At 42.1% G+C, this 27,307-nt stretch overlaps 1 protein-coding gene across 1 annotated transcript in view; it reads right to left on the reverse strand.

The window, feature by feature from the left end:
- Positions 1 to 25,941, reverse strand: part of Cth (cystathionine gamma-lyase) — a 34,574-nt gene extending 8,633 nt beyond the window's left edge. The window contains exons 1-10 of the mRNA XM_006974906.4: positions 25,723 to 25,941; positions 21,665 to 21,746; positions 20,893 to 20,988; positions 18,943 to 19,052; positions 15,961 to 16,092; positions 13,967 to 14,024; positions 11,601 to 11,678; positions 9,907 to 10,059; positions 8,636 to 8,757; positions 6,589 to 6,641 (exon numbers count right to left, since the gene is read on the reverse strand). Coding sequence (XP_006974968.1) covers positions 6,589 to 6,641; positions 8,636 to 8,757; positions 9,907 to 10,059; positions 11,601 to 11,678; positions 13,967 to 14,024; positions 15,961 to 16,092; positions 18,943 to 19,052; positions 20,893 to 20,988; positions 21,665 to 21,746; positions 25,723 to 25,887 — 1,049 coding nt within the window. The 5' untranslated portion in view covers positions 25,888 to 25,941. The remainder of the gene's footprint in view (positions 1 to 6,588; positions 6,642 to 8,635; positions 8,758 to 9,906; positions 10,060 to 11,600; positions 11,679 to 13,966; positions 14,025 to 15,960; positions 16,093 to 18,942; positions 19,053 to 20,892; positions 20,989 to 21,664; positions 21,747 to 25,722) is intronic.
- Positions 25,942 to 27,307: the final 1,366 nt, after the last annotated feature.

Here is a 27,307-nt window from a genome sequence, read left to right on the forward strand (position 1 = left end):
CTGTGAGAATTCAGAAAGGTAAGCCTTCATGGACTGAGTTCCAATACATGATACAAAAACAGAAAATCAAAATAAAAAAGGAGGGAGGAAGGAGGGAGATAAGGAGGAAATAAGGGAAGAGCAAGTATTTAAAAATGCAACAGATTCATAAAGTAGTCCATAGCAATAGACATTTTTTAATATTGTAATATGAGCCAGGACATTAACTCAGGCATTTCCCCCACACTCTCTACATTGAGATTTAAAAAGGGTAATATCCTGGCTAGTTTTGTGCCAACTTGACACAAGCTAGAGTCATCTGAAAAGAGGGAAACTCAATTGAAAAAATGCTTCTATAAGATGCAACTGTAAGGCATTTTCTTAATTAGTGTTTGATTAGGGAGAGTCCAGCCCATTGTGGGTGGTACCATCCCTGATCTGGTGGTCCTGGGTTCCATAAGAAAGCAGGCTGAGCAAACCATGACGAGCAAGCCAGTAAGCAGCTCCCCTCCATGGCCTCTGCATCAGCTCCTGCCTCCAGGTTCCTACCCTGTTTGAGTTCCTGTTCTGACTTCCTTCAATGATGGGTAATGATGTGGAAGTAAAAGTCAAATAAACCCTTTCCTCCCCAACTTGCTTTTGGTCATGGTGTTTCATCATAGGAATAGAAACCCTGACTGAGACAGGTACAAAGTTTTTCCGAAGATAAAGATGCCAGCTGTGGTACAGAGACATGTCTCCCAGCCACTGCCCGAGGGCTTCACGCCATGAACTAAGCTGCATGGTAGGTTTAAGTTTTGCTCATTCAGACAGAAAAAATTACAGATATGCAGTAAAGACAGATGCAGACAAAAAACCTCTAGCTGGGTTACAGTGTGTTTAAAAATATACATAGGCTTGGGAGAGAAAGACAAAGGTTATATACAGTCACAGATTAAAAAAAATAGTTTAAAATAGTAAATCCCTTAAAAAGGGAATAAAGTAATAAATATGGGAAATACACAGAGAGTCTAGATTCTGTATGTTATTATGTTGTTTTTAGATTTTCTGATTACTAATGAGGGAACAATGGCTCCTAAAACACACTGGATTATGAAAACTGCTGGATTAAACCAATCTATATATTTTTTTAAATGTCTTGACTTCAAAATGGAAGTCAAAGATATCTTACTTTGGGGAAGAGGTTATGCTTTTATTTCCACAGGAGATGAGAGGCTGTGGATTTGTTCCAGGTTGGTATGGATCAGGTTTGACTGGGGAAGACTCCCTGAAAATCCTGACTATAGACATAAAGAAATAAACCTAAAAGAAAAAAATACAAAACACAAAACGTATATTTTACTTGCTCAAATATAAAACAAAAAAAAAATCATCTTTAACTGACTTGTACATACCATATATTCAATACTTGTAATGTATGTTACCTTTAAAAGTATGTATTTTCAGAACAAGGGAACCAAACACCAATGAAAATGGATGGCCCAGGTCCAGCATCTCAGAATGCCTGTTTTGTTTTTGTTTTTGGTTTTGGTTTTTGAGATAAGGCTTCTCTGTGTAGCTTTGTGCCTTTCCTGGAACTCACTCTGTAGCCCAGGCTGGCCTTGAAATCACAGAGATCTGCCTGGCTCTGCCTCCCGAGTGCTGGAATTAAAGGCATGCACCACCATGGCTTCAGAATGTCTCTGTTACAGTCTCCTCAGAATTCTGCATACAAAACAGCTTCAAGGCTGCTGGATGAGATGGTCCAGGCCCATAAATTACTCCAGCCAAGACCTAACAATTATCCTGATTTTCTCAAGGGTCCCCCAAAGATATCAGCACCCACAAACAACAGGAAGTAGTCTAGAGAATGATGTCCACATTCCAAAAGATGGGTTATGTATGTTTCTTATCATTTAAGGGGGGTTGGTTATAAGTTGTTATTGATAATGGTCAGGGAAAAAACTGAACAAAGGAGATTAGATTCAGGGATCTTATTCTAAAAAGAAAAAGGGGGATATAGAAATGACAGGATAAAGGGGTGGATTATTGCATCTACTTTTAAACTAAAAAAAAGCAACTACTAATCTTAAATATATTACATTGGTGTGGATTTTGGCTTATTTAAAGTAACTTTTGTTATACTCTATGTATGTTTCTACTCTTGTTTAGGGTATTGTGCTTATGCAACTCATTTAAAAATGTTATGTGCAGGGGGTTGGAGAGATGGCTCAGAGGTTAAGAGCACTGGCTGCTCTTCCAGAGGTCCTGAGTTCAATTCCCAGCAACCACATGGTGGCTCACAACCATCTGTAATGAGATCTAGTGCCCTCTTCTGGCCTACACACATACATGCAGGCAGAACATTGTATAAATAATAAATAAAAATCTTAAGAAAAATGTAATGTGCAATTAAGAAATACAGATTAATAGTAGTTACCTATAATAGTCAAACTTATAATCATGTTAGGTATGTTTTCAAGGTCATACACAGATATATTTATATAGATAGACAGACAGACCAACAGATAGATAGAAAGATAGTCTTTGAACACTTCAAAGAACTACAGCATATGGCATTTACTATGTTTAATAACCTAGGGTTTTTCATGACAGTGAGACAAGTCTGCTCCTGACAGCATCAATTTATTTCAAAAGAAAATGATGGGCACTGAAGAACCTTCATGTGGAGTTTGCTTTCTTTATGGCAAAAGCTAGCCATTTGGGCAAAGAAACTGCCCTTGCCTTGACTGCTTGACAGTATATTGTCCAATTGGACCAACAGAAGACAAAAAAAAAGTGACTGCCAAACTTTGCCAAAACAAAGTAGAACAGTCCTTCAAAATTCCCTCCTTCTCCAAGACTGTACAATGAAAAAAAGAAAGAATCTCCAACAAGTGGTGCTGGCATAACTGGATGTCAACATGCAGAAGATTGCAAATGGATCCATATCTGTCTCCATGCATAAAACTCAAGCCCAAGTGCATCAAAGACATCAACATAAATCCAGTTACACTGAACCAAACAGGAAGTAGCCTTGACTGCATTGGCACAGGAGACCCTTCTTAAATATAACACCAGTAGCACAGACACTGAGAGCAACAATTAATAAATGGGACCTCCTGAAACTGAGGAGCTTCTGTAAGGCAAAGGACAGAGTAAATAAGACAAAAAGGCAGCCTAAAGAATGGGAAAAGAGCTTCATCAACCCCACATATGACAGAGGGCTAATCTCCAAAATACAAACAGAACTCAAGAAACTAGACATCAAAAAACCGAACAATTGAATTAAAAAATGTGCCACAGAGCTAAACAGAGAATTATCAACAGAAGAATCTCAAATGGTCAAAAGACATTTAAAGAACTGCTAAACATCCTTAGTCATTAGGAAAATGCAAATCAAAACAACTCTGAGATATCACCTTACACCTGTCAGAATGGCTAAGATCAAAAAACACTGATGACAGTTATGTTGGAGAGAATGTGAAGCAAGGGGAACACTCCTCACTGTTGGTGGGAGTGCAAGCTTGTACAGCCACTTTGGAAATCAGTATGGCAGTATCTCAGAGAACTGGGAATCAATCTACCTCAAGACCCAATGATACCACTCTTGGGCATATACCCAAGGAATGCTCAATCATACCACAAGGACACTTGTTTAACTATGTTCATAGCAGCATTATTCAAATTATTCAGAACCTAGGAACAACCTAGATGCTCTTCAACTGAAGAATGGATAAAGAAAATGTGGTACAGATACACAGTGGAGTACTACTCAGCAATAAAAAACAATGACATCATGAAATTTGCAGGCAAATGGATGGAACTAGAAAATATCATCCTGAGTGAGGTAACCCAGACTCAAATGGACAAACATGGTATGTACTCACTCATAAGTGGATACTAGATGTACAGCTAAGGATAACCAGACTACAACCCAAGCTCCAGAGAAGCTAGCTAACAAGAAGGACCCTAAGAGGGACACATGGATCACCCTGGGAAAGGGAAATAGATGAAATCTTCTGAGTAAACTGGAGGTGAGGGAGGCAATAGAGGGGAGGGGATGGGGAATGAGATGGTCAAGCTGGAACATGGATAGAGTGGGGGAGTAATAAGAGAGATACCATGATGGAGGGAGACATCATGGGGATATGGAGAAACCTGGTGGCAGGGAATTCCCAGGAATCCACAAGGATGACCCCAGCTTAGACTACTAGCAATAGTGGAGAGGGTGCCTGAGCTGGCCTACCCTGGTAATCACATCAGTGAATACACTAACTGTCATCATAGAGCCTTCAACCAGTAACTGATGGAAACAGATGCAGAGAGCCATCGCCAAGCACCAGGCCGAGCTCCAGAAATCCAGCTGAAGAGAAGGAAGAGGGATTCTATGAGCAAGGGGCATCAAGATCATGATGAGGAAATACAGATACAACTAAATCAAGCTAGTGGGAACTCATGAACTTTAGACTAACAGCTGTGGAGCCTCCATGGGACTAAGTCCTCTGCACAAGCGAGACAGTTGTGTAGCTTGATCTGTTTAAGGGGCCCCTGGCAGTGGGATCAGGATCTATCCCTGGTGCAGGAACTGGCTTTTTGGAGCCCATTACCTATGGTGGGACACCTTGCAGTCTTGATGCAGGGGGAGGGACTTGGACTTGCCACAACTGAATGTACCAGGCTCTGCTGACTCCCCATTAGAGGCCTTACCTTTTCAGAGGCAGGGATGGAGGAGAAGGCTGGGGGAAAGCAGGGGGAGGGATGAGAGGAGGATCTGTGGTTGGTATGTGAAATGAATAAAAAAAAATCTTAATGAAAAAAAAAAAGAAAAAGAAAACACAAAATTCCCTGCTTCTCAGAAATGTCCGTCAAATATTCTAGGCCTGTAGGCCAAAGTAGGATGCGCCAACTTTAACAGAAGAACCTAGGGTTACTGTCCAGGCAGCCAGATGTCCCTGTCATTAGGTAATATTTCACTCTTCTGGGGTCTTTGATGGCGTTGAAGACTAGACTGAAAAATAGATTGATCTCTCCTCCCCCCAAGAACCCTTTTACAGGTCAGAGCTGGACTCCAACAGACTCCCACAGGTTATGAAGAGTGTGGAATGCCAGGCAGAGTTTGGATATCCTATTCAGATAGCATACCATCAAAGACTCAACACACTAAGAGAATAAGCAGGTTTACCAGTATAGTCAGGCTCTCCTCTGAAAACCAAGGGTATGGGACATATTTTCTATTGTCCAGGGGATCTCGACAGCTTTTCTGGGATAAAGTCTCCCTTCCTGGACTGGATGGGGAGAAAAGCAGCACAGCACATCATTACTACTGTGGAGGCAACATACAAGAAGGACACACCTCACTCCTTTAACTAGTCCCCACAGGTTTGGGACCTGAAAGGTAGAGTATGGCACATGCCTGTGATCCACACCCTGAGGAAGCTGAGGTGTGTGAGTGAAAACCATTAAAATGGAGTTGTGTCTACCTGTAAACAAAAAAGTGGAAGGAGTGTTATGGAATATTAATTTAAGATGTGTTACATTCGTTTATGCTGTGGAATATTTGTTTAATGATGCAAAGATGTGTTGTATTCTTTTATGTTGTATTTGTTTACCTATGAAGCTGTGTTACTTTGCCACCTAAAACATCTGATTCATCTAATAAAGAGCTGAATGGCCAACAGCAAGGCTGGAGAGAGGATAGGCGGGGCTGCCAGGCAGAGAGAATAAATAGAAGGAGAAAGAGAGAAGAGAGGAGTGAGGAAAGGAGGAGAGGAGGACATCAGGGGCCAGCTACCCAGCTATATAACCAGCAATGGAGGAAGAAGGAAAGAAAGGAACAGAGAATAGAAAAAGGTAAAAGCCCAGAGGCAAAAGGTAGATGGGATATTTTAAGTTAAGAAAAGCTGGCTAGAAACAAGCTAAGCTAAGAATAAGTCTGAATTTATTTATTTGGGAGCTGGATGGTGGACCACCGAAGATTAAACAAAACAAAACAAAAGAAAACTAACAACTACAAAGGAGTCTATATCTGCAGACTGGTAGAATGGAATTTCAGTACTGTGGAGAGACTAGAACTTTTTTAGGTTCAGAGGCTAATTACTTTATCTTGGGCTAGTGTTAGCCTTTTTGAACTAACATCATGTGATAATAAAAACCTCTTAGAAGCTATTAGCAAAACACTAGCTTTCACTAATTCTTCCACCAATCCAAGAACTACGGATGTTATCAACAGCATCTTTGGATTATAACATAGCTCTCACAGTTTTGTTGTGTCTGACTCTGATGCTCTCAACATCTTGTTGTACCCAAATCTCTGATGCACTCACCAATGTATTTTAAACATGCCTTGACTTATGATTTTCTTTGTCCTGTAAAACTATAAAAACCTTGAGAAACTGCTTCCACATTGGAACATGGAATTTGGGTTAACTCAGTCTGTGTTCCTGGGTCCAGGTTCTTAATCCCTTTAAGATGAGAGCTACGGTTTTTATGTCAGTAGATGAGAGAGGTACTCGAGACAGATGCTCAACATGAGACACAATGCAAAGAAATCAAGATAACCAACTATTAAAAATAAAGACTAGATAAATGAGATGTAGTAATAACCAAGAGAAACAAGATCACACTTACGGGAGCTCGGCCAGACTCTCATATCCTCCCAGGCTCTCAGCCAGAGTAAACACCTAGCAAAGAAAACAGGAATTTAGATTGCCCGATAACATAGTGCTAAATTCTGAAAATAAATGTTTATAATGAAATATCTCTGGCTCAGGAGGGATGAAGAGTGATAGTAACTATGAATAAACCAAGAATCAGGCAAGATACAAAGAAAAAGTCAAAATAAAGTAAGACAATTAGATGTACTGCCTTTAGACCTTTAAAACACAAAAAGTTGCTGGGATCAGTAGCCCAGGACTGTCATCCTAGCACTCAGAAGACAGAGGCAGGAAGATTTCTGTGAGTCCAAGGCCAGCCTGAGCAACATTGTGAGACCTTAGCGCAGTGAACTGTACAAAGGTCTGAAGGTTGTAGCTCAGTGGTAGAGAGCTTGCCCAGCATGTACAAGACCCTGAGTCTCATCCCCAGAACTGCAAAACCAGTCATCAGTCAGTCAGTCAATCAGTCAATCAATCAATCAACAATCAACTGAACAAAGTCAGTTTCCTACATCACCATGGTTTGGATGATGACTAAACAGTCTGCAAGTATTAAATATTATGATTAAGACAGATGGTTCCACTTTATGGTACCATCCAGAGGCAGAGACAGAAGGGTCACTGCATGTTCTAGGCCGGCCTGTCCACACAGCAAGGACTAGGGTTCTAGACTGTAGGATGAGTAAGGCCTGTCTTAGAAGCAACGCCACAGTAACAATAAATATATACATATCCTACTGAAATATACTTACATGAGCTCTGAAACTAGTTTACTTTTAGATCTGCCTCTGTTGCTTCTCCTTAAATAAATACCTATAACTATCTACCATTTCTACATGAGTCAATATTAGCACTTGTTTTTAAGACAGGGTTTCTCTGTTTACCAGTACTGGCTGTCCTGTAACTCCTTTTGTAGACAAGGCTGGCCTTGAACTCACAGAGATCAGCCTGCCTCTGCTTCCTGAATGCTGGGATTAAAGACGTGTGCCACCACATCCAGCTCTGCAGCACCTCTTAAATTAACACCTCCTTTCATTGCCTATGGAGAAGGGGAATCTTCTTAGTCCAACAGTTGCTTTGTTTTGCACATGGTCTGCCCCGAGGTTCCTGTGTGATGTGAATGAGGGGCAGGTCCTGCAGAGTACAGTCTCTCAGAGGATAACTATCGGGGTGCCACCCTGATTCATGTTCATTGGACGCGTGGTGCCTAAAAATCCTGTACACTCTTGCTCCTGTCTTCTTGCCCCCACACGCCCTTTTTACCTCCGCCACATGGATGCTGACAGGCGGCTTGGTCCCTTCAGCCACCACAACTACACCACTGCCTGGTTTGGGTGAGGTGGGTCCCACCAAAGTTCATGGGCTGGAGTCAAGGTTCTCAGTGCGACATGTTTTTAAGAAGTGGGGCTTGATGGGAGGCTTTGAGGCCATTGAGGAGAGAACTAACCAAGATACTGCTGACTGCCACCAGAACAAGCCTGCCCCCAACTGCCATTGGCCTTCCTGACTGGTGACTTCTCTTACTCATAGGAGTAAGATTCCATCTGACACTAGGCCCTCAGCACAAGGAAGGGGCCACTTGACTCTGACCTTATGCTTTTGGTCTTGAACAGCCAGTGAAGTAAACCTTTACTTATAAAGGAGCCTGTCTCTGGCATTTTGTGATAGTAATGAAAAATGGGCTAGTATATCTAGTCTTGGGTATTATAGCAGCAGTAAGGACTAAGATTATATTACAGTGACACAAAATTTACTCCTTTTTTTGAGGCAGATTCTTACTGTGTTGCCTAGCCTCATCTCAGATTTATAGGATCATGTGATCCTCCTGCTTCAGTGTCCCAGATAGCTAGAACTGCCTAACTTGATTTTACTAAATGTCTGAAGTTAATACTGTCCTTCTGATCTTACTAGATTTGAGCCAGGAGAACTTTGTTCTGTCTTATGGGAGTGGCCTGAAAGCACAAAGCTTGGGAGTGAGTATGAGCCACTGTAAGGAAATCTCAGAAGAGTTTTGAGCTCACCTTTAGATTCTTGAGGAAAGCCTCGGCATGTCGCAGAGCACCCTTGATGTAGAAACTGACCATCCCCGGGCAGCCTGTGCACTGGCGCTTGGCCAGCTCATGCTGAGGGTGAGAGGGTAGCCCTGCAGACACAAAGCACAAAAGAAGTCTCTTTCTAAAGCCACAATTGCAACTTCAAGGGAACAAGTCCACTGTCCCCTAAGTCAGCTTCAAGTAAGCCTGACAACAGGGGTACAGACATCTCTTCTGTATCTTCCCATGCCCTGGCCACATCTCCTTTCTTGACTCCATCAGCAAGTGCTCTTTCATTCAGGACCTTTGCATGTCTGGATTCCCTTGTTAATTTCATCCTTCTGGAATTCCTTAATTAATATATTTTAGGAACAAGACTGTCTCCACGAGGGCAAATCTACTTATTTTTATTAATATTAATATTAATCATATTCCCAGAGAAAATCCAGGCCCAACAGTTGTTGGATGCCTCTGGAAATACTCAACCATGAGTGTTTAACAAGTGCTACCCACTTCCTGGGGCATAAATCTTCTCTCTCCCTGTATCCAAAATGTACCCTAGCAAGCAGTGTTTACCAAATGACAAGTAGAGATCTGAGCTTATACATTTCTACTCTGGCTTATCCAATCTCCTTGAAGACAAATCTTCAAAGATAAAACTTCAAGACAAAACTCCCCTATACTCATGATCCCATAGCCACAGGATCTAAGAACAAGGTTGCACAAGCTCACGGACAGTTTAACTGGTCACTGGTAGCATAAACTCAAAGGGTGACAATGAGTCTGCTAATTCACCAAAAAAGGGCAGTGAAATGAAAAGAACCTGATGGGGATTCTGGTACATTAAGGCTCAGTGGGACAAGCTTATGTCATATTATAATGTTGAACCAATGACTGGCAGGGTCATGAGCCAGTCAACCAAGAATTATCCTGTGATTGGAGTATACGCAAGCCTCAGAGTTAAAAACCACAGAAGCATCTAGCATGTGAGGCTGTTCTTAGCACCTGACATCCACTGACTTCATTCAGGACAACATCTTGTCTATCCACTCTCCACCATGTCATTCCAGAGCCTGATACAAAGTGGCGGGCTGGAGAGATGGCTCAGCCCTTAAAGGCTAGACTCACAACCAAAAAAAAAACAAAGTGGCAATAGCCAATAAACAAATGTAAAATTATATGAAAACAGAAACTCACAAAGAATGACCCATATAAAGTCTTAATCTAGACAGAGCTGCTTATAAATCAGGTTGACATACCAGGATAAATAACCTTTTCTACCCGGGGATTCGATTCCAGGAAACGGGCCACTGCCATCCCACTCTTGAAGTGCTTCTCCATCCGGACCTGTAGAGTCTTCAGGCCTCGGCAGCAGAGGTAGCAATCAAAAGGGGAAGGAACCGCCCCAATTGCTGGAAAGAGAACGAATATTGGGCTAGCTTGAAGACACCACAGGGCTCAAGGAGTCCTCTGGTTCTTCTTTTTCAATACAGTGACTCAGAAAAATCTAAATATGAAGTTCAATGTTTGTGTTTTAGGAAGAAATTGCTATGTTGAACAGGAAGCATGGAATGAAAACAAAGATGCACTTAGAGAAAAGTGCTTTAAATCAGAGAAATGGATATTTTATGACTAGGAAACCAAAATGAGGCTTTCATTTATGAGGAGATGACAGTCTTTTATGATTCAGTGACATGACACATCACATAGTGTGGGCCTTTACATCTCTGAAATACACCACAGAGAAAATCTACAGTTTGGTCATGTTTATTGCTACACAATCAACTAACAAACACATATTATTTATGTTTTTAAAGATTTTATTTTAAATTATATATACGTGTGTGTGTGTGTGTGTGTGTGTGTGTGTGTGTGTGTGTGTGTGTGTTTGTGCATGTGAGTGCAGTGCCTGCAGAGGCCAGAAGAGCAAGTCAGATCCTGGGAGCTATAGTTACAAGTGATTGTTAACCCTGACATGTGGGTGCTGGGAACTCCGCAAGAGTTCTCTGCAAGAGCAGTTCCAGGTCTTAGAGGCTGAGCCAACTCATTCCTACTTATTTATCAAGCAGTCAGTCAACTCTCCTCCTCAACCCCTTAATTACTTTAATAGTGATTTACAGAAGAATATTTAATTTTTAATCATGTCTGTCTCTTATCTATCAGACTGCAGTGATCACCTATACTTGAGGCAAACTGAACAACCTACCAGGAATGGTATTTATTGTACAGAAAGGTGCATGTTTAGGTCTTCAGTATTACTCAAACTTAACTACCATCCCAAGTGCTTATATACATGAAAGGCAAAATTTCAATGTTTAAAACAATCCACTGAGTCTTAAAAACTCACTTCAGTTTTAATAATTTTGTTAAGCAAATAATAAAATTCACTCCTTAAATGATGTCATGAAGTCATAAAAACTTGTTATGCTATAACACAATTTGTTTGTTTGTTTGTTTGTTTATCTATCTGAGACAGGGTCTCACTTTATAGCCCTAACTGGCTTGAACCTCACTATGTAGACCAGGCTGGACTTGAACTCTCAGAGATCTTCTTGCCTATCTGCTTATGAAGTGCTGGGTGTAATTATTTTTTATCACCTTTTTTCCTTCTCTCTAAATGTGTTACAATATTCTGAGGAAGTACAAATATCAAAGGTGGTCTCTGGTGGCATAACAAGAATCCAGGCTTAGGGGGGTGGAGAGATGGGCCAGTACACAAGAATGCTTGCTGTACATGAATAAGGGCCTGAGTTAGGATCCCAGCACCCAAGTAGGAAGCTGGGCATGGCTGTGTGTACCTGTAATCCCAGTGCGGTGCTGGACAGAGACAGGGGGATCACTGGTACTTAGCTATAGGTTTGAGTAGTGACCCTGTCTCAAAGGACTAAGGTGGAGAGTGTCCTCTTCTGGACTGCACACACACATCACACACATAAGACTTTTGACCACTTACAATTTTGCAGGAAACGAAGCCGATTATTAAGGTCGTCAGAATTAACAGACACTAATCCCATGATAACATCACTGTGGCCTAAAACAAAACAAAAACACCACCATCAACAACACTTCCTATTTATTCTCCATTTCATAATTCCCAAACTGATTTGTCTCTTGAAAAAAGCCTAAGGGAAAAGCCTTATCTTTGATCATTTATGTGAACTTTATCCAGTTTTATAGCAGTGACTATATCTAACGCAGTAAAGTGAAAATCATATAAAGAGCCAGTGTCTCCAAGCTGCCAGCAAAATGAAAGCATACTCCTTACAGCAAACCCTATGAGCCATGAACGCAGGTTTGTTTATGAGACATGAGATTCTGAGTGTGGTGATGCATACCCCAGTGCCTGAGACATAGGGATATCAGAAGTTCAAGGCTAGTCTTGGCAAGTAGTGAGTTCCAGACTAGCCTCAGCTACAGTAAAATCAAAGCACTTCTTCTTATTTTACTTTTCAACACAAACCACAAATAAATCCTACACAATAGGAGAAGGGTCCAAAATGCCAAGCCCTTGCCACTGTCATCTACCTATGGAGAAGAGGGTTTAAGATTCAGGCTATGAGCTAGGCGGTGGCGGCACATGCCTTTAATCCCAGCACTCGGGAGGCAGAGGCAGGTGGATCTCTGTGAGTTTGAGGCCAGCCTGGGCTACAAGAGTGAGTTCCAGGCACTCCTCCACTGTTGGTGGGAATGTAAACTTGTACAACCACTGTGGAAATCAGTATGGCGGTTTCTCAGAAAATTAGGAATCGAACTACCTCAAGACCCAGCCATCCCACTCTTGGGCATATACCCAAGGAATGCTGATTCATACCATAAAGATACATGCTCAGCTATGTTCATAGCAGCACTATTTGTAATAGCCAGAACCTGGAAACAACCTAGATGCCCAATCAACGGAAGAATGGATGGAAAAAAATGTGGTACATATACACATTGGAGTACTACTCAGCAGAGAAAAACAATGAAAGCATGAAATTTACAGGCAAATGGATGAAACTAGAAAAAATCATCCTGAGTGAAGTAACCCAAACCCAGAAAGACAGTCATGGTATGTACTCACTCATAAGTGGATTCTAGATATAAAATAAAGAACAATCAGACCACAGCCCATAGAACCATAGAGGCTATATATATAGTATGGAGGCCCCTAGGATGACTGTGGCTTATAATAAATTTCGGTTCTACTCAATTATTGAAAAAAAAAATAGCCAAATGAATAGAAACACATGAACTATGAACCAAAGGCTGAGGGGCCCCCAGCTGGATCAGGCCCTCTGAAAAGGTGAGTCAGTTGATTGGCTTGATCAGTTTGGGAGGCAACTAGGCAGTGGGACCAAGTCCTGTGCTCATTGCATGAGTTGGCTGTTTGAAACCTGGAGCTTATGCAGGGACACTTGGCTCAGTCTGGGAGGAAGGGACTGGACCTGCCTGGACTGAGTCTACCAGGTTGATTGCAGTCCTCGGGGGAGGATTTGCCCTGGAGGAGGTGGGAATGGGGGGTAGGCTGGGGGTAAGGGGAGGGGGTGGAAGGGGGGAGAATAGGGGAACCCGTGGATGATATGTAGAACTGAATGGTATTGTAAAATAAAATAAAATAAAATAAAATAAAATAAAATAAAATAAAACAAAATAAAGTTTAAAGAATCAAACTAGAACCATAGAACTAAGGAAAAAAAAAAAAAAAAAAAAAAAAAAGAGTGAGTTCCAGAACAGCCTTGGCTGTTACACAGAGAAACCCTGTCTCAAAAAAAAACAAAAACTGTAGCATGAATCTTTAAAGTTCTTATGAATAAAATCAAACCTGAGGCCAGTTATTGGGGTGAATGCTGGAAGATCAGAGAAGCAGAACAAGCCACAGCTACCTCACCTCACCAGTTCCTTAGCTGATGCTGTTTCCTCAGACTGGAAGCTTCTTAATCCTCATCCAAATGGATCTCAGCTGAACTGTGCTGCTCAAAAGCCTGAAAGCTTAACCAGCCAAATGCTTCTAGTTTCTGGTCCTCATGCCTTATATAACTTTCTGCTTTCTACCACCACTCCCTGGGATTAAAGGCTCACTTCTTGGGATTAAAGGCGTGATTCATCATGCCTGGCTGTTTCCAATGTGACCTTGAAATCACAGAGATCCAGAGAGATTTCTGCCTCTGGAGTGCTAGGATTAAAGGCGTGTGCTACCACTGCCTATCCTCTATGTTTAATATTGTGGCTGTTCTGTCTCTGACCCCAAATAAGTTTATCTGCACAATATTTTGGGAAACACAATACCACCACATTAAACCTGAAGAAAAAAAAAAAGGATTCAGGCTATACTTATCTTACCATTCATGTATTTTGTGGCAGAACACATACAAATATCAGCACCCAGAGCCAAAGGTCGCTGAAAGAAAAAAACAGACATGTTTACTTCAAATGAGAAACCATGTGAAATGCCCCATCCTATCCACTTGCATCTGTTGCCTCAGATCCCAGTTGAATCCTTCTCTGCCCTGCTGTGTGAGAATCCACACATTTTCAGTTTTTCTAAGATCTTGAGTTTGTCCCTACATTTTCTTCTACCAAAGAAGCATCCAAAAGAAAACAAAAACAAACTAACCAAAAACAGACTGGGCTCAGACTCTGAAGGTGCGAGTTGCATCGAAACAAAAGCAGACCCAGGCCAAACCTCCCCTTGCCTTTCTTTCCAGTGGTTATGGCTCTGAGTTTACTGTCTGCAGCAGAGATATGTGCATTTTATGAGCCGTTAAGTACATGGAGAAGTTTATGATATGGAAGCATCTAGCAATTTTTCTGCCAAGTCAGTACAAAGTACTTTGCTTAGATTTTTAATCATTAAAACCTTACAAGGTACAAGGTGATTGTTAACACTTGGTTTGCTGAGTTCCTGACTCCTAATCACTCTTTTATTATACTAGTTTTGTCAGGTATAAAATCACAAAGAAGTCTGCTGAAGCAGAAGACAAGGCTCAGCATGACCTGAGTCCAATCCCTGGAACCTAAAGATTGAAGGAGAGAACCAAATCTGCAAAGTTGTCCTTTGACCTCCACCTCCACACTACAGTACAGACACATACAGGTATGAATAAAAACAGTTTCCAAACGGAAATTTGTTGAGATTATTTTCCTGCTCTAATGTTGCTGCCAATTAATCAACCTTACATCTTTAAAACACATACATATATAGGTTTTGTTTTCTTCAAATAAAGTCTCTCTAGGTAGCTCAAACTAACTTAAAACACCCATGGCTGTGGGTGGAATGTCTGTGTCCCCCACTTCACATGTTGTAGCTTAATGACCAGGCCATGGCATTAAGAGTCAGGACTCTGGGAGGTGATGAGCTCCTGACGACAGACCCACTGTGACAGGATCAGAGCCGCATTATAGTCCCAGAGAGCTGCCTGGATTCTTCTCCCATGAGAACACAGACTTGGCCCTCCAAGATACCTCAATGTTGGACTTGTGGGCCTTAGATCTATAAGAAGCAAAGTCCTATTCTGAATTCACCCAGGTTACAGTACCATGCTACAGCAGCCGAACATGCTAAGAATTCTGTCATAACATAAAACAGATGAAGTAGAAATTCCTTATTTAACATGGACTGATAACCAACACTCAGTCAAAATATGGAACATATCAGAGATACAACTACCTAAAAGCTATGTCTTCACATGCTCTACATAACCTAAGAGATCAGGAAGTGCTGCCTGGGTGGTAGTCTAAAATCACAGGCCTATGTGGAGACCAGAAGGGCTAAAATAAAAAGCAAAAGCCCAGTCTCTAACCACCAGCTTTAAGTGCTCAGAAACCAAATGCGTAGAAACAAACCTCTAGATCCCAACTCCTAAAGGCTCCTGGTGCCTCACCCCACATGACCAAGGAAGGGTCATTGTTACAAATTTACTGTCTCACATTCTCTTATCTATTCAGATAGGACTTCCCCCAAATGGCCAAAGAGGCAAGGAAGGCCAAGTAACTTCTCTTAACTGCTATAAAGGACCCTCAGAGGCATAGACTCTCTGAGAATTACCATAGTGTCTATTCTTATCAATTATGGCCTGGCAAATGTGTTTACTCCTATCTTGTGGCCCACTGTTGCCAAAAAAACCTCCAATGAGATAGTAACACAGTCTTGAGATATTAACTAATGCAAAAAAAGTCCAAATCTTATTATTTTTCTAATCAATAATAGTTATATTTTGATATATAGCTATTTTGAGTTTGATAATGATTTTTTTTTATAAAGTAGTTCTTCCTTTCCTAATTACAGGTAACTGTGTGGTTTGTTAATCACAACAGAAACCCTTCCCTTCATTTACCTGGAAATATGGAGACATGAAAGTGTTATCTACAACCAAAATGATGTCTCCATGCTTATGGACGATGTGTGCACAGGCTTCGATGTCAGTCAACTTCAAGGATGGGTTTGTGGGTGTTTCAATCCAAACAAGCTACAGTAATTTAGCAAACAACAGTAAGTAAAAGCATATCACATATACACAAATATCACACAATCCACAACATAGAAGGCTGCTACTTCCTATGCTGGAAAGGCTTAGACAATGAAGGTGGAATGGTCAAGTTTGAATCTGACCTTTCCCTACAAGATTGGCCATTGCTCCATTAAATTCCCTTCTATCTTCCTCAAGTTCCTCATCTGCACAAAATGGTTGGTAATATTTATCTTACAGAACAAAGCCATGGTGTCTGGAGCTTCTGTTCTCATAGACAAATAATATAGATTGTATAAAAATATATCCTCACTCTGGGGAAGTAGCTCAGTAAAGATCTTGCCTAGTGTACATGAAGCAAGCCTGAGATCAATCCCTAGCACTTCATAAACCAGCAATTTGGGGGTTTAGGGGTTATGCCTATATTCCCAGCATTCAAGTAACAGAGGCAGACAGATCACAAGTCCAAGGTTACAGTCAGCTACACAGAGAGTCTGGAATATAAGCAACTCTACTCTACACATCCTAGAATTTTCATTAATGAGAATTATGCCCAGGATGCCAAGGACATCCTCAGAGTTAGATAACAACAAAAGCACTAGAAACTCTAAACTTGAGAAAGTGCATTAGGCTGAGGAAAAGAAGTGGCAGCCATATAGAAAGCGAGGTTCCATGGCAGAACTCTGATCTACTACAACCCTGTCATGACTTGCACGCTCAACAGTTACTGAAAAGACCAAGTCAGAACTCTGTTAAATAAGGTGCATCTGCTTTGAACTGTATTACTTACAGGTTTCTCTTATAAGAACAAATGACTTTTCATTACCTATATAGACAGACAAAATGTCAAGTTAAATACATTCCCTGTCTGGAAGTTCACTACTAAAAACTACTTTGAAAATCTTAATTTGCTTAAAGAGCTATAAAAATGACTCCTGGGTAAGAATAACAAATTTTCATCAAGATAATTTAAAAATAAACAAAAATGAAAACAAGTAACTAAGTACAAAATGGGTTTTATATGGACTTTAAAAACTGACTACCGGAGCTGGAGAGATGACTCAGTAATTAAGATCATTTGTTCATGAGAAGACCAGTGTTTGAATCCCAGCACCCACATGGTGGCTCCCAACCATCTGTAATTCCAGTTCTAAGGGAGCCAATGCCCTCCACAGGTAGTAAACATACACATGGTGCACATTTGTGCATGAAAACAAAACACTCATACACACATTTTATATCTATCTATCTTTCTTTCTATCTATCTATCTATCTATCTATCTATCTATCTATATTCAAAAGCAGAGCCTGTACTTCAGGGGAAAATATATTAATTCAAGCAAATTAAAGGGCCAGCAAATAAAATAATATGGACAAAATTTATCATACTCATGATCTGATTTCTTCCCTTGGGAAGTCTCAGATCAGCTATTTAAATAAATTCTTTTTCCTCAAGCAATATAAAAATGCAACTTTCTTGAAAACAAACCTTACTGAGTAAAAGGTGCTCCAGTGCTAATCTAGAAAGTCTCCTTTGTGTGAAGGACCTCTATCTTTTAGCATTCACTGCCACATGAGCTTGAATCTAGGCTCCTTTGTGTGAAGGATTTCTATCTTTTAGCATTCACTGCCATATGAGCTTGGGTACAAGTTTAACACTTTAATCCTTAACAGAGTTAGAAAGGTTCACTCATTAAAGACACTGGCCTTTCACTCCTGCAGAATTTAAATGAGGTCCCCAAATACCATCTCTGCTATTCAGGCACAAATACCTTCCACAGCACACAAGCTTCCCAGGGCTGAGATCAAAGTCCCTGGACTGAGAGGGTCTAATGGTCTTTGAATGATGTTATGCTTTGATAGCTTGGTATGTCTGAGAACTATGTACTTTTGAATTTAAATTTTTTACAAAAAAAAAAATGGGTGGAGCTGAGAGATTAAATCCACACTAGCTTCTAATACAATGCACACACACACAAAATTAAACTTATTGTTAGAACACTGACCTGCCCCTAAAGGACAGGGGTTACTTTTAAAAGGCCATGCCTCTCTACAACTCTCTCTGGGACAGAATTAAGAAGCAGGTTGTGCTGTGGCTAACAGTGGTCCCTAATTTATGGGACTTGATTCATTCATGTTCTTTGTTGTATATACAACATTGAACTAAAATCACATGATATGAAACTTCCTAAAAACCCCACCAAACTTACAAAAGTCTGGTATTTCCTTTGTTCTTGGGACTACTGTGGGGATTTACTTCAAAGAGGCTCCCCTGGCTTCCCCCACCATCCCTCTCATGGCAGTCATCTATGCCTGTGTGTCTTTCTCTGCCTCTCCCCCTCTCATTCTCATGTGAACATGTGTAGGTCTATACATGAAAGTGCAGGTGCCTATGGAGGACAGAGGCATCAAATCCCTTGGAGCTCAGTTATGGGCCACCCAATGTAGATGCTGGGAACCAAATTCAGGTCCCCTGGCAAGAGCAGCACATACTCTTAGCCACTGAAACATTTTTCCAGCCCAGCCCTCCTCCAAATTTTAAACGGAAGTCCTTCCTTCCTTCCTTTCAAGGCCCTGCTATGTGGTTTTTAATATATTGTGGCATTTTTTGTCTAATACTCTTTTCTTCCCACCTACCTCAAGGCCCAATTGAAATTCCACTTCAGAATTTGCATGTGCACCCTAGATAATGTTTTCAAGCCATGGAGACTCTAGCCTATATAAATCTCAGTGTTTCCAACAGCTTCAATAAAATGTTATTTGGATTTATATTACATCCTCTAGTAAACAGAAAGGATGTAAGTAAAACATCACAGGGAAAACAGACAGAATCAAAAGCCAGCTGGTTACCTTGGTTCGTGGTGTAATCGCTGCCTCTAGCAATTTGGTATTGGAACACTCCACAAAAGAAACCTTCAGTCCAAATTCAGATGCCACTCTCCTGAAGTACCTGTTGGTGCCTGAGGCAGAAGACAGTCAAATAATATGCAGAGAACACAATGTGAGGAAATGCCTGCTCTTTGCAAGCTTCCCCAATCCCAAAGGAGAACCCTCAAAAAAAAAATCAGCTGAAAGCAAGTGTAGCTAAGTAGCATGGTTATTTGACATGCCACAGAGCCAATTAAAACATATTTGATACACACAAGTGGCAAGAAGCAGAACCATTTCTCAAACTCCCCTTTCTCTATTCTTTTAACATGGAGCAGCTTCCTGACACAGTGTCTTCTGCTGGGCATGTCTTTTTGTATGCTGTGAATGTGTTGCTGTGATTGATTGATAAATAAAACACTGATTGGCCAGTAGCCAGGCAGGAAGTATAGTATAGGCAGGATAAGCAGAGAGGAGAATTCTGGGAAGTGGAAGGCCGAATCAGGAGATGCTGCCAGCTACTGCCACCATGAGAAGTAAGACGTAAAGTACCGGTAAGCCACAAGCCACATGGCAACTTATAGATGAATAGAAATGGGTTAATTTAAGATATAAGAACTAGATAGCAAGAAGCCTGCCATGGCCATACAATTTATAAGTAATATAAGTCTCTGTGTGTTTACTTGGGTCTGAGCGGCTGCGGGCCCGAGCAGGACTGGAGAAAACTCCAGCTACAGTCTTCTGTAGAAATCTCTGCACATACAAGCTGTATGTTTCGGACAGGGACTTGGTGCCAACGGTCCCAACTGATATATCTACAACACAATTCTTGCACTCAAGGCTCAGGAATCATTACAGAAGGGTGCGGATAGTAAGAGCCAGAGGAACAGAAGGCTTCTTGTGAGATTGTGCTTCCTGGAAATGTTGAGAGGCTAAACTCCTGAAATTTCATCAACATAGCTACCTAACCAAGACCTGAAGAACAATGAAACCAATGGACATGTTAACATAGGAAGGGAAAACCCATGAAGCCTTAGACAAAGAACTACAGACAACTGGAAATGCTGAGAGTGGGAGAAAAGGTCTTCCCTGGAGAAGAGCCCCCTAGCTGGTTATCCAATAATCTGAAATCATAAACATACAGGTAACATTATATAGAAATATTATAGAAAGTTGTATTTATGTATTTAGGAATACATATACACATACAGATATACATGTGTATATATGTAACAATAATCAAAGAAAAAGAGAGTGCATATGGAGGGTTGTGTGTGTGCATGGGGAAACTTGAAGGGAGGAAAAGGAAAATGATGTAATTATATTATAATTCTTAAAAAATGTATTAAAAAGGACAGAGTCTCCCTGTAGCCCAGTTGACATCAAACTCAAGCTGGCCAATTCATGGCACTTCTGCTTAGCCTCCTGAGTGCTAGGCTCACAGGCACGAGTGACTGTTAGCAGTTTCTTCATAGTACTCAAGTCTAAAAGCATCATTAGTGAGACACACAGGTTAAAGACTCTGGCCACCAAGAATGGCAACCTGAGCTTGATATCAGGACTTACATGGTGGAAGGAGAGAACTAACTCTCAGAAATCGTTCTATGGTGTTCATTGGCACCATGTGGTATCTCAGCATGCCTGGTACAGTGTGTGTGAGTGTGTGTGTGTGTGTGTGTGTGTGTGTTGTGCATTCAGAAAGCTGTGGTGTGCCTGAAGGCTGATCAAGTCCTATATCCTTGTTCTAACTCTTACGCACAATTCTTATTAGACAATCTCCTACAGGCACTTCTGGGACAGAGTCTGAAACCCATGCCTGCTATACCTTAGAAAGAACATACTCGCCAAAACTGGCAATGGTGCTCATGTAACTCAAGGCTCATTGCTATCTTTGTACCAGCTGGCACACACTGTGAATGAGAGGGCACCTACCTCCATACACTTCATCCATGCAAATGACTTCATCTCCAGCTTTTAACAGATGGGTAATTGTAGTGGTGGCAGCTAGCCCTGAAGCAAAGGCCAAACCTACCATAAAAAGCAAATTCAAGTAAGCTTAAAAAACAAACAAACAACAAACAAAAAACCCAAAAACCAAAAAAAACAAAACCTTAGCAACAACCTAGTGCCATCTGCACCGTGATTCCCCTGGCTGACTGTGCCACTGCTGCTACTCCTCAGAGGTCCTCTAATTAATGTTACAACACCCCTTTCTGTTTGAAAAATGAAACTTTTAGAACACTATGTATTTATGCACACAAGCACACACACACACACACACACACACACACACACACACACACACGATAGATATTTATTCTTTACTACTCTGCTCATATAGCATCATTTATATTGAAAATACAAATATGACTTCAACAGAACTCATTCCTAGGACCTTTTCTGGGGAGTGAATTCCTTCCCTCTGAGAACATATTATCAAGGATTTTGGGTCTGGTGAATGAGCCGTAGTGATAGACTGAGATGAGGGCTGTAATAAGCTCTGCCATTCTGCTCTGTTCCTATTTACTGCTAACTGGTAAGGACATACATGCATATACCAACTGAAGAATAAAGCCAAAGGATTCACTGTTTCAGGAAAAAGGGAGTTTGGAATGAGAGGACCTCTATTTATACCTTCTGTGCTTCTGTGGTCCCTAGACACCTAAAGAGAATCCACCTTTCATTGTAGATATGAGTCTCTTACTGTGTTTTGCCCCGTCCAGAGCGGCCACTGCTTTTTCCAAGCAGTTCCTTGTGGGATTTCCAGAGCGGCCATATACAAAACCCTGAAAATAAGAAGAGGAGGAGGACGAAGAGGATTTATTCATCATCTTAAGATCTCTTGATTAGTATCAGACCCCAATGAAAACATGGTCCCACCATAATGATTTTCTATTACCTAGCAATGGCACATTTTGATATAAGACGTAAGTGTGGCATTGTCATGGCTATGGCAGTATGGAGAGCTTAAAGGATGACCAAAAGGGGAACTGGAGAGATGGCTAAGAGGTTAAGGATGCTTACTACTCTTTCAGAGGACCTAGGTTCAATTCCAAGAACCCACATGTCAGCTCACTAGGTCTGGATCACCTGTTTCAATGGATATGATGCCTTCTTCTGGCCTCCACAGGCACTGCATGCAGGTGGTAAATAGAAACACATGCAGACAAAACACCTCTACACATAAAATAAAAATGAGTAAGAATGATGTACTTACCATGAGCTGGAATGATGTTCCTGCCATTTACTAGCTTGGTACTACTAGGTAAAGGACTCAACATTCTAACAGTCAATTTGAAGATGGGGGAAAAATACAGGTCTAATTGCAAAATTGTGAGGATGAAATGGAGTAAGGCATAAATTCCCTGTATGTTCCTCAACATGTACTAACCACTATATAGATGGCAGTTCTTTTTTTTTTTTTTAATTTTTCTTTAAGAAATTTTCTACTCACTCCACATACTATCCACAGATCGCCCCTCCTACCTCCTCCCATCCCCCAGCCCTCTTTCCCAAGCCACCCCACATCTCCACATCCCCCAAATTGAGGTCTCCCATGGGGAGTCAGCAGAGCCCAGCACACTGAGCCTAGGCAGGTCCAAGCCCCTTCCCATTGCACCAAGGCTGTGCAAGGTGTCACACCACAGGCACCGGGTTCCAGAAGCCTGCCCATACACCAGGGACATATCCCGATCCCCCTGCCTGGGTGCCCCCCAAACAGTTCAAGTCAAACAACCGTCTTCCATATCCAGAGGGCCTAGTCCAGTCCCACGGGGCCTCCACAGCCACCAGTCCACAGTTCATGGGTTTCCACTAGTGTGGCCGGTCATCTCTGTATGTCCTCCCATCATGATCTCGATGTCCCTCGCCTGCAGTATCTCTCCTCTCTCTCATCAATTGGATTCCCAGAGCTCAGCCTGGTGTCTGGCCATGGATCTCTGTATCTGCCTCCATCAGTCTAGGTGGCAGTTCTTAACATTGGCATGGTGTTGCAATTATGTTAGCCTCACCCTTTCCTTATAAGATGGACGTATTAGGAAAAGGGAATTACATGAATCTAACCTGTGCTTCTCTTCCCAAGATAGAAATGATGCAGGTTCATTTAGCACACAAGAGGGCTGAACGAGTCATTCAAGTTCTCAGGGTTCAGATCTTAACCCTATAAAAATGACTCAACACAAAAGGAGGAAGCAATTTTCAATGAACATCCTCCATGAGTTGCTTTATAAAATCTTGTGTCAGACTCCCTTTATACTTAATTTTCACCTAATAATTTATTTAGCCTTGTGACTAAATACTTGAAGAAAAGTGAAGCCAAATGTTGTAAGACCTGGGGAATGTGAGGGTTAGAATCAATCCTAGGCTCTGAGCTGGTGTGATTGCACACATCTGCAATCCCAGTAAAGGCAAAGTCTGATTCATGAGTTGAAGGCCAGCCTGGGCTACTTAAAGACAGACTGTCTCAAATAATTAAAAACATCCTACACTTTTGTCTCCGTGGTTTATACAGCACATCACAACTTGCACCCTTGTTTCAGACTCGGAAGCTTCTAGTATTAGTTATAATAACTTTAAAAGTTTTCCCCTGATAGATAAACCGGGCACACTTAGTTCACAGGGCTCCAGCTGTCTTCAACACCCACCACTGTCCCTGGCTGCTAAACTCATCAAACCTCCTCCAAAACACTTGGTTCCTAGAGCAGCCCCATGCTGCCATAAATATTCATAAGCATGCAGATGTCTAACATCCGGGGTAGGAGAACTTATTTTGTTGGCAAATTACTTTGTGCATTCCATGGCTTTTCAAATGGAACTAAAGATTTCTGATACTTCTCATTGCTACAGTGCCATTATCTTTTGGAGATTCTGAGCACATACTGGATTTAACTGCCCCTGCTTGCTCTCTGAACCATTTAAACATTAATACCATACCCAAACACTCAGTTTCTACACACTGTTCCACACAGGCAGCAGGCCTACATAGGAGGGCCCCACCACTTGCTTGGAGGAGGTAGTGTTTGAGTTTTGAATGCAAGTCACCAGTTAGGAGTATCCTAACCTGCTATAGTGATGCCCTTGGAACTTTGCCTCACAGAACAAGGGCTGTTTATAAGAACTTTACCTGACTTACAGCACACAAAGGTAGTTTCCAGAACAGTCAAGACCTGGGAACATGCTGCAATTGCGTTGTCCTCTGCACCTCAGGAGACTTTTAATATACCAAGACCCATCTAGTAAGCCATCAAAAAGGAGGATGCCACCAGATTCACAAGACTGCATATTTTAGGCCTTACTGGTCACTTGTGTTTGAGTCTGGGTCAGTTTCCTTTTCTATAAAAACGATTTAATGCCTACCCCCCTCACCTGGCTGTTGTAGTCAAATGGAAATAGCAAGGCATGAAGACTGCAAACACCAAAGTACTTCTGAGTAATGAATGTGTACCACAGAGTTTTTAACAGCAGCAGCTCATGTGGTGTGTTCTATAATTATCCCAGTTTACACAGGGTCAGCTCAAGGCTAGGATAGGTTAAATAGCGTCTTCCAGGTTACCCAGACAGAAGAGCTGATGTAAGAATCAAACCCCCTGTACTCTTAATCACAAAGCCACACTGGATAGATCAGTGGTTCTCAACTTGTTGTGGTGACCCCCAACCACTAAATTATATTTGCTGCTCTATCATAGCTTCAATTTTGCTACTGTTAATGAATTGCAATGTAAATACCTGATGAGACCCCTGTGAAAGGATCACCATGACCCATGGGTTGAGAACCACTGTCTCAGATGATGAAATGGCTTAAACTATTACTTATCACAGCTACAATGTAGCACCATGCAGAAGATGGGGGTTCAAGATAAATTAAAGCCAGCTTCATTGCGCACGAGCCTTGGTGACCCTAGGTTACTCTAGTGCTGGTAATCCTCTATCTCCTCTATCTCAGTCTGAACACTAAGACCTTAGTTCAGGCTAAGTTAACAATGGATGAGACTACATGTAACACATAGACTCTAACCATGCATTTGGTGTGTAAGTATTCAGTAGCTATTAACTGGATACACTTATCAGAAGTGATCTTAAATCTCTAGGACTTTCATTATTTAGTGTGTGTGTTTGAGTGTGCAGGTGCTGGTTCTCTCCTTCCACCACAGAGATTATAGAACTGAACTAGGATGGTCAGGTCTGGTGACGAGCTCCTTTACCTGCTGTGATAAAACACCACAAACAAAAGCCATTTGGGGGAAGAACGGTTTCTTTCACTTCCATGTACCTGGTTTATCATGGAAAGCAGACAGGGCAGGAACCTGGAGGTAAGAGCTGATGCAAGTGCCATGGAGAAGTGCTGCTCACTGACTTGCTCCCCCCATCTTCTTATAGAACTCAGAATCACCAGCTTGGGGGTAGGGAGGGTCCCCCACTCACAATGGACTGGGCCCTCCCCCGTTGATTACTAATTAAGAAAATGCCCTACGGGTCTGCTTACAGCCTAATCAACACAGCCTAATCTTCTCTTTCTCAGTTGAGGTACCCTCCTCTCAGATGATTATGCGTCAAGTTGATATAAAACTAGACAGCACACCTGCTGAGCCGTCTCACCAGCCCAAGGCTCTTCATTTTTCAAAGGGGGACTGGCTTCGTTGCTACAGAATTCACCAAATTACAACTCTGATTTTTAACTGAAAATCGCCGAGACCACCCACGTGTCCTGAGCGCTCCGGCAGTCCGCCGGGCCTCCCGGCTCGCCCTGCCCGCCCTGCCGCTCACCGAGGACTGGCCTGGCGTGTCCTGCTTGAAAGTGGTGGCCAGCGAGATGGGTATCACCAGGGCGCGTGAATTCCACTGCTCGGGCTCCTGTCCCACGTGAATGGCCTGAGTGGCAAAGTGCTGGAAGCTGGGCAGGTAGCCGCTCGGGGAGACGTTCTTTTGCATGTTGGCGCCGGGAAGAGCAGGACTTTGCCAAGTATGAAACCAACTGGAGTCTTTCCGAGCTTCGAGTTTATATCCAGGGAGGGGCGGGTCTGACGCGGCCAATCAGCGCGGGTCCCGAAGCAAAGCCATTGTCCATTGGGCGGCAGGGGAGGAGTTGCCCGAGTGTCCCTGACCCGCCTCCCAGTGGCGCCCACGTGGTGAGCAATCCGGCTGGGACCTGGAGCAGCGGAAACCTTAACAGCAGGCTGCAGCACGGATCCCAGATGCACCCTTTGTCCTCAGGGTAGAGACCCCGGTGCGGGTCTCCTCCCGCCGCCTTGCGGGACCCCAGGTGCTGGTGTCAAGCAGGGATGATCCGAGGACCGCCCGAGCTGCGTCCCCAGCGCCTGCGGGCCTACCCTCGCTAAGATCAGGCTTTCAGGAGGAAGCTTTGCTTCCAAAAGACACCATCCGTGACCTAATTTTACACCATGTCAGGGAACTAGGGAGTTTAATGCGTTTCCATTTCTCGGAAACCTAACCTAAAACTCTGAAATACTGTAGAACAAATTTAGAAGGCATTAAGGAACACTTTTAAAAAGCAAGGGTTTGGGCGGGCGGTGGTGGCGCACGCCGACAGAGGCAGGCCGAAATCCCAGGATTTGGGAGGCAGAGGCAGGCGGATCTTCGTGAGTTCGAGGCCAGCCTGGTCTACAAAGCGAGTTCCAGGAAAGGCGCAAAACTACACAAAGAAACCCTGTCTCGAAAAACCAAAAAACAAACAAACAAACAAAAATAAAAAACAAAAAACAAGGGTTTGGAAAAGGCAAACAGTCCATTTGCTTTTCAAATTAGCTTCAGAGACAGTCACCTTCCAGCAACAAGTGTGAGAGGCTGGAAGCCAAGGGAAACCATGCCCACAGGGAAGCAGAATGTCTCTGAAACCAATGGGTTGCGATGCCTATTTGATTACTATTTCTCTTTTTAAAAAAACAATTTATTTATCTTTATTTTATGTTCATTGGTGTTTTACCTGCATGTATATCTGTGTGATTACTATTTCTCCTTTTAAAATATGTTTTCAACCTGAACACATTTCAACGATTATGCATATATGTGGATATCTTTTTTTTTTTTAAGTTTTGTGTATGTCTGTGCACCACATGCATGCCTGGTGTCTACAGAAGTCAGGAAGGATGTTAGATCCCCTGGACCTGCAAGTTATAAACAGATGGGCTCGACATGTGAGTGCTGGGAAACAAACCCGAGTCCTCTTGAAGAGCAACCAGTACTCTTAACAGCTGAGCGGTACATTTTGGTGTGACCACACAGAACAGGTCAGAATAGCCTGAAACAGTTCAGATTCCAGTTCTAAGCAGAATTGATAAACCCTGGGTTACACAAACGTGTGTGGCGCATGCGTGGAGGTCAGTCTCCTATC

Source organism: Peromyscus maniculatus, chromosome 6, assembly GCF_049852395.1.
Source record: "Peromyscus maniculatus bairdii isolate BWxNUB_F1_BW_parent chromosome 6, HU_Pman_BW_mat_3.1, whole genome shotgun sequence".
NCBI classification, from domain to species: domain Eukaryota; kingdom Metazoa; phylum Chordata; class Mammalia; order Rodentia; family Cricetidae; genus Peromyscus; species Peromyscus maniculatus.